The sequence below is a fragment of the Galleria mellonella genome, unplaced genomic scaffold (assembly GCF_026898425.1).
Source record: "Galleria mellonella isolate WM207_F2 unplaced genomic scaffold, CSIRO_AGI_GalMel_v1 utg37, whole genome shotgun sequence".
NCBI lineage: Eukaryota > Metazoa > Arthropoda > Insecta > Lepidoptera > Pyralidae > Galleria > Galleria mellonella.
Window position 1 is genome coordinate 1,518,314 of NW_026442087.1, and position 17,795 is coordinate 1,536,108.

At 33.3% G+C, this 17,795-nt stretch overlaps 2 protein-coding genes across 2 annotated transcripts in view; one reads left to right on the top strand and one right to left on the bottom strand.

Annotated features, from left to right (window-relative positions):
- Positions 1 to 706, bottom strand: part of LOC113515385 (protein GDAP2 homolog) — a 110,754-nt gene extending 110,048 nt beyond the window's left edge. Inside the window, exon 1 of the mRNA XM_052897581.1 lies at positions 560 to 706. The gene's annotated coding sequence lies outside the window, so the exon portion shown is untranslated. The remainder of the gene's footprint in view (positions 1 to 559) is intronic.
- A 6,944-nt stretch (positions 707 to 7,650) lies between these two features.
- On the top strand, positions 7,651 to 9,895 carry LOC116413342 (uncharacterized). Its single transcript, XM_031911927.2, has 2 exons — positions 7,651 to 8,123; positions 8,829 to 9,895. The coding sequence occupies exons 1-2, from the start codon at positions 7,974 to 7,976 to the stop codon at positions 9,513 to 9,515; spliced, it is 837 nt and encodes a 278-aa protein (XP_031767787.2). The 5' UTR covers positions 7,651 to 7,973; the 3' UTR covers positions 9,516 to 9,895.
- Positions 9,896 to 17,795: the final 7,900 nt, after the last annotated feature.

A 17,795-nucleotide genomic window follows, 5' to 3' on the forward strand; every position in this document is an offset into this window, starting at 1 on the left:
TTGTGTAAATAAAAGAATATTTTACAAGCAAAACAGTGGAAGGAAGTACAAGTATTTTATATAATATCCATATTTATGGAAATTTATTAAATTCATCTTTCATGTTGGAAATCTCTATTATAATAAATAGATATATTAGAAAAAAAAAAATTGTGGGATTTGCAATATATAAGTTTTGATGAATAATATTTTTGTCATGATTGAGAGATTTCTGTATTCAATTACTTAAATATATAACTGAAATTGTAGATTTTGAGTAGATATACATATAGAAATATTTAGTTTTCTAAATTAGTGACTCCCAGTAGAATACTACTTGTATTGATAATATCATTTTTTTTTAATAAATACATTAGCTATGTTATTGTAAGCATACAATGTTTTACGCAAGTGGTTTTTAATTTTTTCTAGGCAATCCGTTTTAATTTTCAACATAAACCGGATCAAGTTGACATTGGCCTTCCCTTACGTTTATGTAGATACACAATAAATGTATATCGTATACAATCAATAAGTTGTTAAAATATAATTCATGAAAATTGTAGTAGTTAATACTCACATGTTGTAAGAGAAAACTTGAAGGGAACAGCACAAGGACTAATAAACTATGTGGTAAATGAAGAATATTTAGAATGACACTACTTTTTAAGAAAATACTACTGAAACACCTAGATTGAAACAGACGATCAGCAGCCGCCCATTTTGTTTAGTTCTGTCAATTTGACAATCTGTCAAGCCAAACATATTGTCAATGTCAAAAATGTATGTCGATTAGATTTTTTTATATGTTGTAACAACAATTGTTCGTAAATTTTGAATAATGGTTGATTGTTAGGTATCATTTTTCTAAACCAATTTTTCAACTTAATATTTTAATTTAGTAATTTTGTGAGATTGCTGTTTTACTAATAATAAACAAATAATATTTTACTTATATCTATTAGAAATTAGTTCATATTGGTCCGTAAAAGATTTTGTTGCGAAAATAAATGAAAATTTTAACTTAAGAAATAGCTTTAAAGAATTCGCAATACTGAGTCGACTCTATCGCCTCTGTTTGACAAATTAGGAACTAAAATTACTTTACACATTAGTTTTTCTCTTTTGCCGCGTACCGACTTGATTGCTAATGGCACTATTTTTCAGAAAAGTTCATTTAACTTCGACCTTAAGGCTTTTTTTGATGAATAAAAATGGAATGAAATCTTGTTTTCCCTGTCGACATACACTAGCGAGACATCAGTGAGAGATAACAGGAGACAAAGTAATTTATACATAGATTACTGAAAATTCACAATAATACTTTTAATTAATTATTTACGCCATCTAGGAGACTTTTTTCTAACTAGTATACCTTTGTTAGTAATTTAAATTAGCTAAGTAGAACTTATCAACAGATACAGTTTACTCTATAGTTTTAAAAGTTGACACTAGGTGGCTCTATATGTATCAAATTTTTAACACCACTTTTATATCTGTACAAAAATCTCTAAAAAATTATTGATATTCCTTTTATAATTTCTACGATTTTTTTTTATTTCCTTCTATAGATATATACTGGGTTGTGTCCCCTATACCTATGAGATTGATGATAGAAGACCAAACTATTATACTATTAATCTACATATTCCAATTACACATAAAATCGTAGGTAAGTACTAAAATTTAGGTTCCACTGTTGACCAAATGTAAATTATTATGGATTGTATGCAAATAAGGTTCATTCATTTAAAACTTAATAATTTTATGTTTTTTTTTTTTATAACACAAGGGCAAATGATCATGCGGCTTACCTGATGGCATAGTACTGATGGTAAGTGACTACCGCCACCTATGATCACACACAACACCAAAGGCATTGCAGGTGTGCTGCAGGCCTTTTAACGTTAAAATATTATTTTTTAAACTTACTAATAGATGACTAGTTCTAAAATAGACTAATCATAAAAAAAAAAAAAACTGAATATAATAATAATATTACATTTTAATAATAAACCTATACATTCGGCTGTGGTCTGAATGTGATATTAGGAAAGATTTTTACTTTGGCAATGTTGAAATTGCGGCTGGTGCAGAATGCATCATACCGATCGTATGCAAGTTTGGTGCCCACAAACGAAACTGCGAACATGCATACTAGGAGAAGAGCGCATACAGTCGGACATAGTATGGCGGTGAGCTCTGTTCGACCTAAGGGATCCGATTTCTGAATCAGTTTCATTGTGTACATCTGAGCCTTTAGTCATATCTCTGAAAAAAAAAAACAATATACTAAGTTAAAAGTTCATAGTTAAAAGTAAAAAAAACAAAAATAATTTTCTGTGTAACCAGACAGATACTTCATTGAATTTAAAAAATTCACATTATTTATGTGGATTTGTTTTTTATAACCTTTTGATGTCGATATTTTAAACAGATACGCTATATCGTAAGTGGTTGCATACATTCATTTTTAATTTCGACAATATATTACCAGTGGCAACTCTTCAAATAACTTTGCATTAGGTTCTTTTTTTTTGTTTAGGGCGATATCATATATAGAAAAATAAATACAATCGTCGGTATATGTAATCTAAGTATTAAAACAACTCAGATTTGAAAGATTCTTTTTTTATTTGCAAGCTATTTTATTAAGGAAGATGTCAAGATAATAATATCATTATACGACCACTGCGAAGTCGCGGTATGCAGCTAGTTTATTATAATCAAAATACAAACTTGTACTACGCTTGTAGTTATGTGCAATGTAAACGGTGCTGTTTTTTATATGAAATGGAGGGGTTTGGGGGGGGGGGTTGTTAATCATGCGAACTAATCTAGCAATATGCACTGTTAGGTCGACCTCCACGTGGTCCAACCCGGAAACCATCGTGCTGAGTTCTAGTAATTATCACGATGGCTCACAAACCTGCTTCATTCTCACCTATTATCTCTCACTGGGGTCTCGCCAGCATATAGGTACTGTTAGCGCAAGTGGAGTTACCATTCCATTATCATCCTTAAAAAAAGCAGTCATTCCGTATCGTATATTTGAATAGAAAATTAATGAAAATAAATGTACCTTATAATTGTTTCTAGTAGATTGTAAATACGAAAATTAAAATAGAAAGAGAGATGCCAAATACATTTTGTCTGTACTAAATTCACGCACAAAAAGTTGTTTTGACAAACAAATAAAAAAATTGAACATGCGTCAAATTGTGTGTCTCATAGTCTAACATATTTATTTTTAAAATTTTAAGACTTATTATGAGTTTTAAACTTTTTATCTCAATTCATGCTGGCAAAGACATAGACTATAGAGATAGACTAGCTCTATCTAAATGGCTGAACAAATTAGAATGAAATTGAACATACAGATGAATCACATCAGATTAGAAAATATATTGGATATATTGCTTATATATTGATCCATTTGTCCATCAAACACTTGGAGTTTAAAAATCGAAAGAACAAAGATACCGTAGATTAAAGATAGTACTATGCTTAATCTATGCCGTCGAAAGAAAGAAATGTGTCTTGACAGGTTTTGTTTAGAGCATAGATTGGTTATTATACTTTAATGAATAATATTACGATAAAAGTTGAATAAAGAAGTCATTGATTAAAATTTTTACTGTCAGTATATTTGTTTAAGTCATTCACTAGCAATCAATAATATTACATTAACATTTATTGCATATACATTACATCAAAAGATTGATAATTAAAATATTGCTATATTTTATGGTATACTCTTGCGTTATTTTAAGTTTATTCGCTGCTTTCGTGTATTTGATGACAATAGTCGACCCAGGACTTGTAAAATCGCCTCAAAAAGCTGGACTGATTTTGAGAAATGGGTATGAAGATGAAGATAATGGGTTGTCAGTAAGTTTATATTTTTAGCCTGCATTTTGGTAATACAAAAATATAATACTGTTAACTACTATCATACATATACATATCAATAATGTGCAAAATTCACAGTCCTTAACATAAACTTTCATAGACTAAAATGAGGAATAGTTCTCTTTAAGAAATTAAAATGAACAGTTTACATTAAATAAAATATTAGTACGTATGGTTGCACACTTAGGTTATGGAATTAGCTCCTTGCCGAGGTTTTCCCAAGAAACTACATCATGGGGTACTTCAAAAGGGGAATAACGAGATTTCTTCAGGGTCGGTAACGCGCACGTAATACCCCTGGTATTGCGTGCGCGTTACCGACGTTATCCCAGGCGTTCATAGGCTACGATAACCGCTTACCATCAAGTGGGCCGTATGCTTGATTGCCACCTCAATGGTATAAAAAAAAAGTATATTTGTAGTAAAAATAATTTATTTTAACAGAATATTAACAAGATATTATCACTAATCGCCTAATCCTAAAGCTAGGATGCCTTTACTTATGAGGGATTAAGTAAAAAACATGTCAGCGCACAATCCTGAATAATCAGAGCCGAGCCAATTCAGAAAAAATCCGTTTCCTAAATTGACCTCGAATGGAACATTATTTACGTAAAGCAACGTACCCAGAGAGATATATTGAGGGCATTTTACCCAAGGTTACCACTCGGAAGCCTTTTTTCCCAATCGATTGTTTGTTTTTCGAATAGCCGTAACTTCAGGGCATCTTTGGGATTGAGGGCCAATCGAGTAATTATTCAGAAAGACGAGAGGGGCATTTGCTATTTATTTAAGTCTATTATTCGCAATATATGTATATGTTATTTTTGTTCTTTTGTATTCTATTACGCAATGAAACTAGCGAGCGAAATGAGTACAGCCCTCTTTATAGTTGGCTGAGCAACTTAGCAACTTGGCACTTCTAATCTGTTTACTTTAACGATGCCCATAGGCGTATTTAGGTGGGCCGTGCCCACCCCAGAATGGGGTCACAGTCTTAATGGGGGTGATAATGGAATGGTTTTTTATGGTGAAAATGGAATGGAAACGTGGTTGCGCTAACAGAATTCGATGGCGGGACACCAGTGACCAGTGATAGATGAGAATGATAATAGGCCAATTAGCTCATCATGATGAATTTAATCGTGACAGTTACCAAAGAGGACCGCGTGGAGGTTGATATATTGCTAGCAATGGAATTCTTAATCTCCATTGCTAAAAGTCCCTTTTCCTCCCATATATAATGGAATGGTAACCCTGTTTGCGCTGCGCTAGTGAGGAAACATAGGTGAGAATAAAAAGGTAGGTCAGTTGGCTCAACGTGATAAAAGCAGTTCAATTAAAATTAAGCACTATGGTTTCTAGTAGGGACTATGACGAGATCGACCTGACAGGGTATATTGCTAGCAATGGATTTGCTAGTCCCCATTACCAACAATCCCTTTCGCAAAAACTTCTGCATGGATTTCAATGAAAGGTACACGAGTTCAAGGTATTAATAATTTTGCCAGACTATGGAAGATTTTGTACAAAAGTCGTTTGCTTGGGCACCTTTGTTCCATTCGTGTTCATACCGTGAAGCCGTTTGGTGTTACCGTGAAGCATGGCTGTATTTCGGTATGAGGGGTGGGATATGGCAGGAAATTAACAGAGTACAGAGGAATAACACCTTAGCCCTCAGGAATGGCAACGCATGGAGGGTATCATGGGTAAAACAGTATACTCTGTTACGTCCATGGTACTGCTAATGTCTATAGGTGACGGTTACCACTTTCCATCAGGTGGGCCGTCAGCTTGTTTGCCATTCTAAGTTGAATAAAAAAAAGATATCCTAACTTAGCACAGGACACTTTATGTACTGATATAGCTAGTGTAAAATATAAATATTTTTCCAGGCGCCCGATGCGTACATTGATTTCCAAGAACTACTTGTTATTGGTAATGAGAACGCAAGTCTTTAGTATGTACGTGTACAGTGAGTGTTTACGAAATTGTTTCGGCAAATAAATACATATTATCACAGTTACGTTTTATTTCTTTTTGTCGAATATGCAGCTATGCTAGTGAAGTTAGCATACACCAAGGTCGGCACTTCCGTCATCGGAATTTTCGATGAGTTAGGAAACAAGAAAGTATGTGGAAATGGACTTTACACTACGTGTTTTTTTTTTATTGTTAACACGGCAAACGTGCTGACTGTTCACACGATGGGAAATAATCGGCGCCTACGAATACTTGCAACACGAAGGGTTTTTTTTAAGGGTAACCTTGTTTACGCTATCGGTATACATTTGCGGGGTACCAGTGAGGGATGATGGGTGAGGACGAAATCAGGCCCATCGTGACTAATTCAACAATAATTAACTACGTTGGTTTTAGGGGAACCGCGTGAAGATCGACGTGATTGCTAGCAATGGGGCTGTTAGACCCCATGAGACACGAACGGGGTCGCCAGACTGTTCTTTTAAATATTCCTAGGCATTTTTTTTAAGAGTACCCTATTGTAGTGCAAAAACAAAAGAAGGGGAGTCCACTTTACACTTCAAACTGCTAGGGAAAAATTAGCGTCATGCAAACAGTGTTGGTGTATCATTGACTAAAAAATAAGTTTGAATGATAGTCCTTACTAATATTATAAACTAATTTCTCGTGGCTTCTCTCGCATGAATTAGTCTTAGATTATATAGATAGTGTAACATCGAGTCTCAGAAACGGGCCAACTTTTTGTCAGCTAATTGTCAAATTAGCTGACAAAAAGTTGGCCCGTTTCTCTATTTTTTTTCGTTTATCTATTTTTTTTTGATGGGTGAAAATGGTATGGTAACCCCACTTGCGCTAACGAGATACGCTGGCGGAGCACTAGTGAAGGGTGATAGATGAGAATGAAAACAGGCCAGTTAGCCCATCATGATGAATTCATCAGGAATTAACCATGATAGTTTCCAGGGGGAACCGCGAGGAGGTCGACCTCGTTGGGTATATTGTTAGCAATGGGATTCTCAGTCTCCATTACTAACAATCCCTTTCCCCCCTCGTTTTTCTATTATTGTTCTATATATTTACACACATTATGTAGTTTGATGTATCAATATTTAATTATTTAATAAATAAAATGAGTTTATACGGATTAAAAAGATGAAGAAATTATAAAACAAAATAAATATAGAACTTATAACTGGTATCACTCTTTATCATGCAAAATTGTATGAAAATGTTGACTCGCTTTTCTCGAAGTATTTGTATGAAGACACTCTATTTATATAATCTAAGGAATTAGTATATACCCTATGTGTTATTTGTGATACATACATAGTACTTTTTATTACAGTCCATCTAGATATTCTACTTACCCGGACGAAGTCGCGGGTATAACGCTAGTATAATAATTAGTACATTACTGCAGCGGCCAGCAATTGAGGCATTGATGGACGAACGTGCAAATGTGGGTCGAGGCGTAGCCGAGGCACACATACGTGAGTCCATCAATGCCTAGTTGTGGCCAAGGCTTGTATAGTACTTTTCTCAAACAATGTGCGGAAATCAAAAATACAATTTTACTTTTGAAGTTCAATGACGAATAACGAATAATAGAAATTTTTCACGCGCCATAATGTTCCTTTTTTTTTTTCAATAAACAGCTTTCTATTTGCAAGCCAGTTCGAAATTTAAATAAAACTTTTTATTAGTTACCTCTGGTAGCCATGTTTCGATGTAAAAGGTCACTCCATTTTTAAATTAGAGGACAGATATGATTACATAGTAATTTATCTGGCCGCAAAACACGACAAATATGGATTTTCATACAACTTTTGCCGGCCGCTGCCCGCATGTATCTGGACAGTACGGCAATTTTGATTTATCTCTAAGAAGATTGTTAAAAATAATGCTCACATTTCCAAGCATGTTTGAGAAAAATATATTTACATTTCATTTGTAAATGGTTGTTATTCTTTTGTGGAAATGACATACGTTTAGAACAAAGACTATTGTTTGACTTTTATGACTTTTGACTTTTGATATATATTTTATTAATTTAGAAATATTTTTTTTTATACGATTTATTTTACGTACTGTTTGTATAAATGTCAAAAGGGATAATTTTTGTGAGCGTCTGTTCAGTTGCTATTTTGGTTTTGTTCGCTGTGTTCTGTTACTTAATCACCACAGTCAATCCTGATCCGATTGCTGGAGATGACGTCGGAAACGAGAGTCAAAGGAAGTTTGATTTTAAAGTAAGTACATAAATCTCAATGCATCTTTTACATATATATTTAGTTATTTATTTGATCAATTTGGTGAACTTTACAGTCTCGCAATACGCTCACCCAGGAAATTATTAGTACGTAATACCTCTGTTCCATTCGTGTTTCTATCCTGAAGCAGTTTTGTTTGCATGACTGTGTTTCGGTTTGCAGGGTGGGATATGGTAGTGAATTTACAAGGTACAGAGGAATAACAACTGAGTCCTCAGGAATGGCAACGCGGAGTATACTGTTTCGCCCATGATACTCGGGGTATCATGGGCGAAACAGTATACTCTGTTATGTCCATGGTGCTGCTCATGTCTATAGGCGACGCGACGGTTTCTTTAGTTATTAGATTAGTAGACTTTTCATTAGAAGGGCCGTCAGTTTGTTTGCCGTTCTAAATTGTATAATACAAAGATGATACTATAGGTATATAAAAGATACAAAATTAAAGTATTACTAGAAATATTAGTAATCTGAGAATATCATTGGAAAAATTACGTAAAACTCTGTAAACAGACAAACCCATAAACCCAATGACGCGACCATGACCGTTGTGTCCCGGCCGAAATGTCGAGATAACTCTAAGGAAATTATTATATTTAGTCACATGACAGAGTTATTTTACATTTCTTTAAAACCATAGATAAAAATAGCTTCAATCGTTATTGTTTTACTTCTTTTTTTCAGTCTAAAAATATTTATTTCAACGATGTATTATTTCCAACCGAAGAGGGGCAGAACAATTTACGTTATGGATTGGAAAAGGTAGATGTAAATGATATTACTACAAAAGCCACTTTCGCACCTAAAAAACTAATGGTAAATAACAAATATAATTATACCGGTATTAATGAAGTATATCCACCAATATGGGTACCAATAAAAATACAAAATAATACTGATTCCACTACAAAAGTCATAAACGCAAACGTATTAAAAATAAATACATCAGAAGCTTTACCAGTGAAAGGTAAAAGAAGATCAATAAGTAACATTAAACAATTTCCCGAAAACGAGCATAAAAGTGAAACTGTTGTATTGAAAATTGTAGATGACACCGGGATTCCCGGAATCGAAATAAAATTAGATCCAAAAGGATCATTCGAAAACAAAAGATCAAGGAAAAATATAAGTGCCGTCAGTAGATCGGTTCAAAAAACTTTGAACTATTCTGGAGTGCCAGTCGATAATCACGAATTGTTTAATTATAAAGATACCTTTATTATAATACTACCCAATAACACGATTCAAATAGATGAGAATGATCAATCACTAATTTCATTTAGTATTGCCACAGAAAAACCCAGTCATGTTGAAACAACCAACAGTGGAGATAATATTGCGGAAATACATCATAATACGAGTACTGTTTAAGTATCTACTGTCACAGATAATAAAAATGATATAAATGGCTCCCCAATGTAAATAATTGGCTTCATTAGAGAACAAGGAAATATTTACAATTAAAGTACTAATGAATTAATGATTCAAATCGTAATCGGTCTAAATATAGTAAATTACATATTCGGCACAGATAATTTAGTCTAGAATTTGAGAGCACATAAATATTGTAACACTTTGCATAAGTTGTTTACGTCTCTAAACAAACTAAGTTTTATATAACTGAGTAGGGGGGGGGGGAGGATATTAGTAATAGGGTCTTGTAAATTGTTGTTGTTAGCAAGGGGGGCCCCCTTTTGTTAGCAATATACTCAGTCAGGTCGGCTTCCTTAAATACCATATTTAGAAACATCGTGATTAATTCCAGGCGAATTTGTTAGGTTGTTTGTTAGTTTGCATAAAAAAAAAAAAAAAACTAATACACACATTTTAGGGGAAAGGGATTGTTAGCAATGGAGTTTGACAGCCCCATTGCTAGCAATATGCCTTATTAGGTCGTTCTTCACGTGGTTCCCCCTGGAAACCATTGTGAACAATTATTGTTGAATTCGTCACGATGGGCTAACTGACCTGCTTCATCCTCACCTATCATCCTTCTCTGGTGCCCCGCCGGTGTATACCGATAGCGCGGGTGGGGTTACCATTCCATTATCATCCACTAAAAAAATACACACATTTGCCATACGAATCCACAAGAGTTGGTAGGCTGTATCACTAGTGATTTTTTATACTAGGTGGAATTTGGAATTCATTCATAAAAATGTGAATACACTTGTACCCTTGCTACAATGTAGATTAATTTTATAACCTAGTTTTCCATACTAGATATAATATTATCAAACGACCTATAATGACTTTTTATAGATCATACAATTATCAATAATTGATATACACATTGAGTTAAATTTTAATGCTTCTTTTTTCTTATCTAACACAATTTAATACGCTCTAGGCTCAATGCTCCGCCAAAAAAAAAAAATTTCGATCATGAATTAACCATATGGACAGCTTATAAAGTACATCTATATAATTTTTTTTTTATGCAACTTAGAATGGCAAGCCCACCTGATGAAAAGTGGTAACCGTCGCCTATATACATGAGCAGTACCATGGACATAACAAAGTATACTATTTCGTCTACGGTACCCCCATGCGTTGCCATTGCTGAGGGCTCAGGTGTTATTCCTCTGTACGCTGTAATTTCACTGCCATATCCCACCGTTCAAACCGAAACACAGCCATGCAAACACAAGTGCTTCACGGTAGAAACACGAATGGGACAGAGGTGCCCAAGCAAACGACTTTTGTACAAAGTCTCCCTCTGGTAAATTTTGTATTTCATCAATTGATTTTGATGACTGTTACTCGAAAGGTTCTGAGTTTAGTTCGATTTAAATTTAAACCATCTTTATTTAAATAGACTTGTTTACAAGTACTTTGAAATCGTCATATTTTATGACTCTACTATTGAGTTTGGGATGTTGTTATCTACTGAGAGGAACCCACAATAAACTCGACACTTACTCTTTTAAATTTGATAACATTATGTGTACTTATTTAAATGTACTGTATTTAAAACTAGTCCGTCCCGGTTTTGTACAGGTGGACATTTTTACATTTTAAAAAGTGGCCATTAAGGCTGCACACGCGACGGAAGCTTAAAAATGGGGTAACTTCTCCCGTTTTCCTAACATTTCCCTTCACTGCTCTGCTCCTATTGATCGTAGCGTGATGAAAAGTATACTATAACCTGCCCAGGAGTATGAAGAATAATTGTACCAAGTTTCGTTAAAATCCGTCGGATAGTTTTTGTTTCTATAACGAACATACAGACAGACAGACAAAAATTTTACTGATTGCATTTTAGGCATCAGTATCGATCACTAATCACCGCCTGATAGTTATTTTGGAAATATATTTCATGTACAGAATTGAGCTCTCTACAGATTTATTATAAGTATAGATTACACGGTCGTCAAAAAGTTCCATATTAATTTAGTCAAGGCGAGATGATGTTGGAATAAAACTCGATTTACTTATATATTGTTGGGTAATTGATTCCTTTAAAAGTTCCACTAAACAGGTGATAAGTATTTATAAATAATTATATAGCGTCGTAGTCTAATAAAATGCCTTGTCTCCTTGTAGTTTACACGTGTACAAATTGCTAAATCGACGCCTTATCAATCAGTGAATGTATACCAAAGCTACTGCTTTGGTAATACTGGTGGAAAACACTTTTAACAAGGTTGTTTAGATCGAAATAGTGTTTAAATTTGCACTTAATTTTTAACCCACATAACACCTACCCTCACCTACTTAACAGCTTCCAAAAACGAGAGTTTTATTCAAACTGCATTTTTTGTTTGCACAGGTATGTAACGCAAGTATTGATCAGTTGTGAACTCATTTTTATTATTGTTTGTTTAATCGAATGGTTTCACTTTTTACACCCATGTTAAAATTTTTAAAATTTGTATAAATTGTTTTAACACTGAACCGATTTTTATTATTCTTTTTTGAAGTCAATACAATTTATTGCAATGTTGTTTTTTATTGAGTGATGTCTTAAATTATATATAGATAGATATATAATTTAATTGTATTACTTTTTTTTTTAAATACTTTATATATATATGCCCGGATATTGATTTCCAGGATTTTGACATTTATTTCATACATTCATTTCCTTACAGGTACCTTTCAAATTAAGGTAGGATTTCAGGATTTTTGGGTATTATTTATTTACTGTTATTTTGTTGATATTCTGACTTATTACATTTTACTTATTTCTATTTCCTTATTTCTAGTCGATTACATTAACATTTATATTGACTGAGTATGCTCAGTATACTTATTTAATATAACTTATTCACTAACATAATTTCTATTTACTATTTTTGATATTTTTATACCGTATTCTAGGAATAGCTTACGCTTCTTATTTATTAGCCATTATTCCTATATATTCTTCCTCGCCTTTCTCGTCATTACTTACAGCACGCAAATAACAACTGATATAGATGCATACGCAAAAAATAAATAAAAGAATACATATACAAAAAAAAAAAGGAAAAATAATTTTTCATTTCATGCATATGCCACAGTAACACAAAATGGTCACAACTCAGTATATTGCTTTGCCTTCAAAAGAGCAAATCACTGATATTTCGTTGTGTCATATATATATATATATATATATATATATATATATATATATATATATATATATATATATATATATATATATATATATATATATATATATATATAGCCTATCATGATGAATTCATTAGAAATTAACCATGATAGTTTCCAGGGAGAACCGCGAGGAGGTCGACCTGGTTGGGTATATTGCTAACAATGGGATTCTTAGTCTCCATTACTAACAATCCCTTTCCCCCCTGTCATATATGTATATTAAGGCACATATATGTATTTATAAAACAGATTGGCAGTCTCAGTATTCTATTGAGGCTGATATGAAGCTATAAAAGCAAACATATAGTTAAGACATTTGAAATCTCTATAATTTATACATGTACGACTTAATCTGTTAGAACAAATAGTACGTACAAATCAAATTCGATATTGTTACCTTGACTATACTAATTACAAAATGCATTCCGTATAAAAAAAAAAACCTATAATACATACAGACAAAAGAGTTAAATGTGATATACCGCATGATTTGCATAATCAGGATACCAGAAAGCATTAGGAGGTCGCAGCGAACGCTCTAAAATGGCTTGGGTACTTCGGCCGAGAGAGCGGCGGCGTTCCCACGTGCGCGCTGGACTGCCTTGAACGACCTTGTCGGTCGCTTGATTTTGCTCGCCCGCTAGGTGCAATACGTTCACTTCGTACATGAGCACTGTTTCAGAACTAGGTTATTGAATGTGAACGTTTTATTGTTTGTAAGATTGTATATAATAATACTAAGCGTAATATGTACAAATATAATGGTATTGCTAAAATGATGTACTCGTTTTGCAATAATTTTTAACAAATTTGTATTTTTTATGCAACTTATAATGGCAAACAAGCTGATGGAAAATGGTTACCGTTGACTATAGACATGAGCAATACCATGGACATAACAGAGTATACTGTTTCGCTCATGATACCTCCCATGTGTTTGCATTCCTGAGGACTCAGTTGTTATTCCTCTGTAGTCTGTAAATTCACTGCCATAGCCTTTCGAACCGAAACACAGCCATGCAAACACAAGTACTAAATAATTGGATTAAAATGAAAGTAAATATTGTTAATTTATCAAAACAACTTCAGAATATACATGTATATAATATCCTAAAAAATATTATTAAAACTAGAAAAATAGTACTTAGTTTGGACTTAAAGAATGCAAATGGTGTATGTTTGAAACGTCATCTACGTATAGTCAATAAGCGAATACAAAATTACAAAATTGTCAATACAATGCTTATTATCAACTTTCCATGTTAAATCCATATTTAACAAGTGTGAATGTGGTTACAGTGGCTGAGATTGCAGTCCAAAATGACTTGAGCATCGTCATAGACGTAGTTGCTAACGAGTATGATATGCTCGAGTCGAGCGAGCGAGAGCCATGGGAAAAGACGCAGGGCGCCGTCATAGGAAATTATTATGTTATTATAAATATTAGTTTATATATATCTATACATACATTTACTACGTGCCCAAGTTAATAACCGTCAAGTTTAATTATAAAATGTGGAAATTAAACGGCGAAGTAAATATTTTGTTGACAAAATTACGTGGAGGTAAAACGTGATTAATTATTTTTTTTATTAAATTCTACCTTGTGAAATTGTATGTTTATTTTATAAATTGGCATCTGAGGTTTGAAGGCGTCTTATCAGACACTCAAAGCACGTTGTATGTGATTAACCACTGCACCATGGAGGTCGTCAATACGATGAGAGACGATTAATTAGCGGGAAGTTAATTAATCTGTCGGTATCTATTGTATTGTGAAATTATGTAATGTTACTAATTCACAAATGTTGTATGAATTTTATAGTAAAGTAAATTTATTATGATCGTAGAGGTAGTAAGTTATTAGTAGTCTTTATTATAATTTATCCGCCTGTCTCGGCTTTTGATTTTCACGGGTATACTAATAAAGAAATTGGATCAAAGTTGTACAAAAGTCGATTGCTTGGGTACCTCTGTCCCATTCGTGTTTCAACCGTGAAGCAGTTGTGTTTGCATGGCTGTGTTTCAGTTTGAAGGGTGGGATATGGCGTGAATTTACAGGGTACAGAGGAATAACACCTGAGTCCTCAGGAATGGCAATGCATGGGGGGTATCATGGGCGAAACAGTATACTCTGTTATGTCCATGGTACTGCTCATGTCTATAGGCGACGGTTACCATTTTCCATCAGGTGGGCCGTCAGTTTGTTTGCCATTCTACGTTGTGTAAAAAAAAATTTCTAACCCAACTATCTGGCTTTTGCATACAATTTTTTAAATACTTTCTTTCAAACAAATCTTGTCCTGATAATTACCAACAGCACAAGAAAATGCATTTCTTACATTTGGCAATTGAATTTTATTGGGAGGAAAAGGATTGCTAATAATAGCGAACTGGCAGCTACACACTAGAAATATGCCCTACCAGGTCGACCTCCACGCGCTACCGTTGGAAACCATCTTAGTTAATTCTTGTGGAATTTGTCGCGATGGCCTAACTGACCTGCTTTCATCCTCACCTATCATCTCTTACTGATGCTTTGCCATCTATAGATACACATACATTTTCACTCTTTAAAAAATATTTGTTCTTACTTATATATATGTTGTATATAAATTAGTTAGACATTATTAAGTACTTACCTGTAACTTCTTCACTGTATCTATGAGTAAATTACTCATGCTTACTTAGTTACTCTATTAAATTGCCAGCAGGTAATAAATAAATTAATCTATTTATTTATTTTGTAACACAATTTTTAATTAATACAAAAATGTTACCGTTTTAATATCGTATTATAAATACTCATACGAGAAGTGTTAAATAAATGTCGTATATTTTCAACATATAAACTTCAGAAGCATTGTGTTCTTTGTGAAGTACACACATATTTACTGGAAGCGGATCGGATCGCGTCATCTCATCATTTCTTATTGGAATAGCTAAGGAGTGGAATGCACTCCCTGCTTCCGTGTTCCCGGAGAAATACAACCTGGGATTCTTCACGTCGTCGGTGAATACCAATTTCTTGCGAAAGCACGCTTCATCTTAAGACTTGTCGTCTCTTTCTAACTTACTGTAATAAAAAAAAATGCTAAGGAGTGCACCGTTCATTAGTGAACGCACTGTAATGCAACTACTAATGGAAAATAACCGCTGCGACCCCGTTTCTTTGTTTAAATTATTTTTTAACAGGCCCGAGCACTTTATACAACATAATTTTACATTTTGTATTATTAATATCCAATTCAGTTGGATATATGTGTATCAAAAGGCAATTAAGTACTTAAATATTTATAGTTAAGTAGACATTTCGACATTTTGTCCAAGGAAAAGGTTCTTTGTGTTACTAAGAAATACCAATATATGTGTATAAGTTTTTTGACGATTAACATGCACAGTGGTGTAACATTAGGGTTGCAAAGTGGGTGGGCAAATTACCACGGGTCCCCAGTCTGAGGGGGTCCCTGATTCGAGTTACCGCAAACACAGAAAGAATCTAACATTTATTGCATAATTTTGTAAAAAGTATGTTTAATCGATTTAAGAATTAAAATGTAATTTGAAGATTATTTCTTTTTATACCATGAAGCTGGCAAACAAGCATAATACAGCACTTTTGATAGTACCATATGGACGCATGTAACACTAGCGTTGTCATATATATATATATATATATATATATATATATATATATATATATATATATATATGAATTATATCAATAAATTATTAAGATTCTTTCAACAAAATATTTTGAAGTAACACCAAAAATAGATATATATATTTACAAATTTATTAATTTATACTTTTTTAAACATTAAAATATGTCTACAAGCCGGACTTGAAACACGAAATTGTTAAGACTTCAACTATTTTAAGTTAAAAATCGTAAATGCAATCAAAAGGAAAACAATAATTTAAATATCGAGTTTTGAATCAATCAGTGATAAAAGTTGTTTAAATAATTTATTCACAATGCTTATACGGTACTGAGCTACGATGGGTGAAAATACAAAATATTTCGGTCTACTCATTTATAGAAAATAAGGTCAAAATCTATAAACAGTTTACAGACTAATCGAAATATACCCGCTAACTATTATGAATGTCTTAATAAATACTTAAACAGCAAAACAATAGGTGTTAGTCAATTAACGAATACGAAACAATGGAACGACATATTAATAACTTGGTAACAATCAACAATTTTAAATGGACCGTTCTTTTGTTAGTGACAAAGTAGGATCGATGTGAACAGATGGTAATGAAGAAAATGGAATTTTAATATTCGTCACAATAATAAATAATGTGCACGTTGCTAACGCCACTAATGATTTCTTGGAAATTTTATTCTAGTGGAATTTTTGGTATAATAAATACAAAGCGATCTGGATAAATATTATCTAATCTTAGAATTAAGTGACAAATATTTGTTACACTCTCGGATATCTTTAACGAATACAAAAATAGAATGAGGAATAAAGGTATTGCGTTGCATCCTATTTACTGTGAGTATTATAAATGTAAAAGTTCATTAGGATAGATTGAAAGTTTGTTATTGTTTTACGCAAAAACAATTTTTTTTTATACAACTTAGAATGGCAAATGAGCTGATGGGGAGCAGTACCATAGACATAACAGAGTATACTGTTTCGCCCATGACACCCCCCATGCGTTGCCATTCCTGAGGACTCAGGTGTTATTCCAATGTACCCAGTAAATTCACGCCATATCACACTCTTCAAACCGAAACATAGCTTTGCAAACACAACTGCTTTACGGTTGAAACACGAATAGGACAGAGGCACCCAAGCAATTGACTTTTGTACAAAGTCTCCATCTGGTTATGTTCTTATGTTCAGCAATGGACAGTTAACGGCTGATATGGTATAGTATGGTACCAAATTTTGCTGTACGGATTACAGTTCTCACCAGAACCAGGGCGAAACAGTATACTCTGTTATGTCCACGGTACTGCTCATGTCTATAGACGACGGTTACCACTTTCCATCAGGTGGACCGTCAGCTTGTTTGCCATTCTAAGTTGTA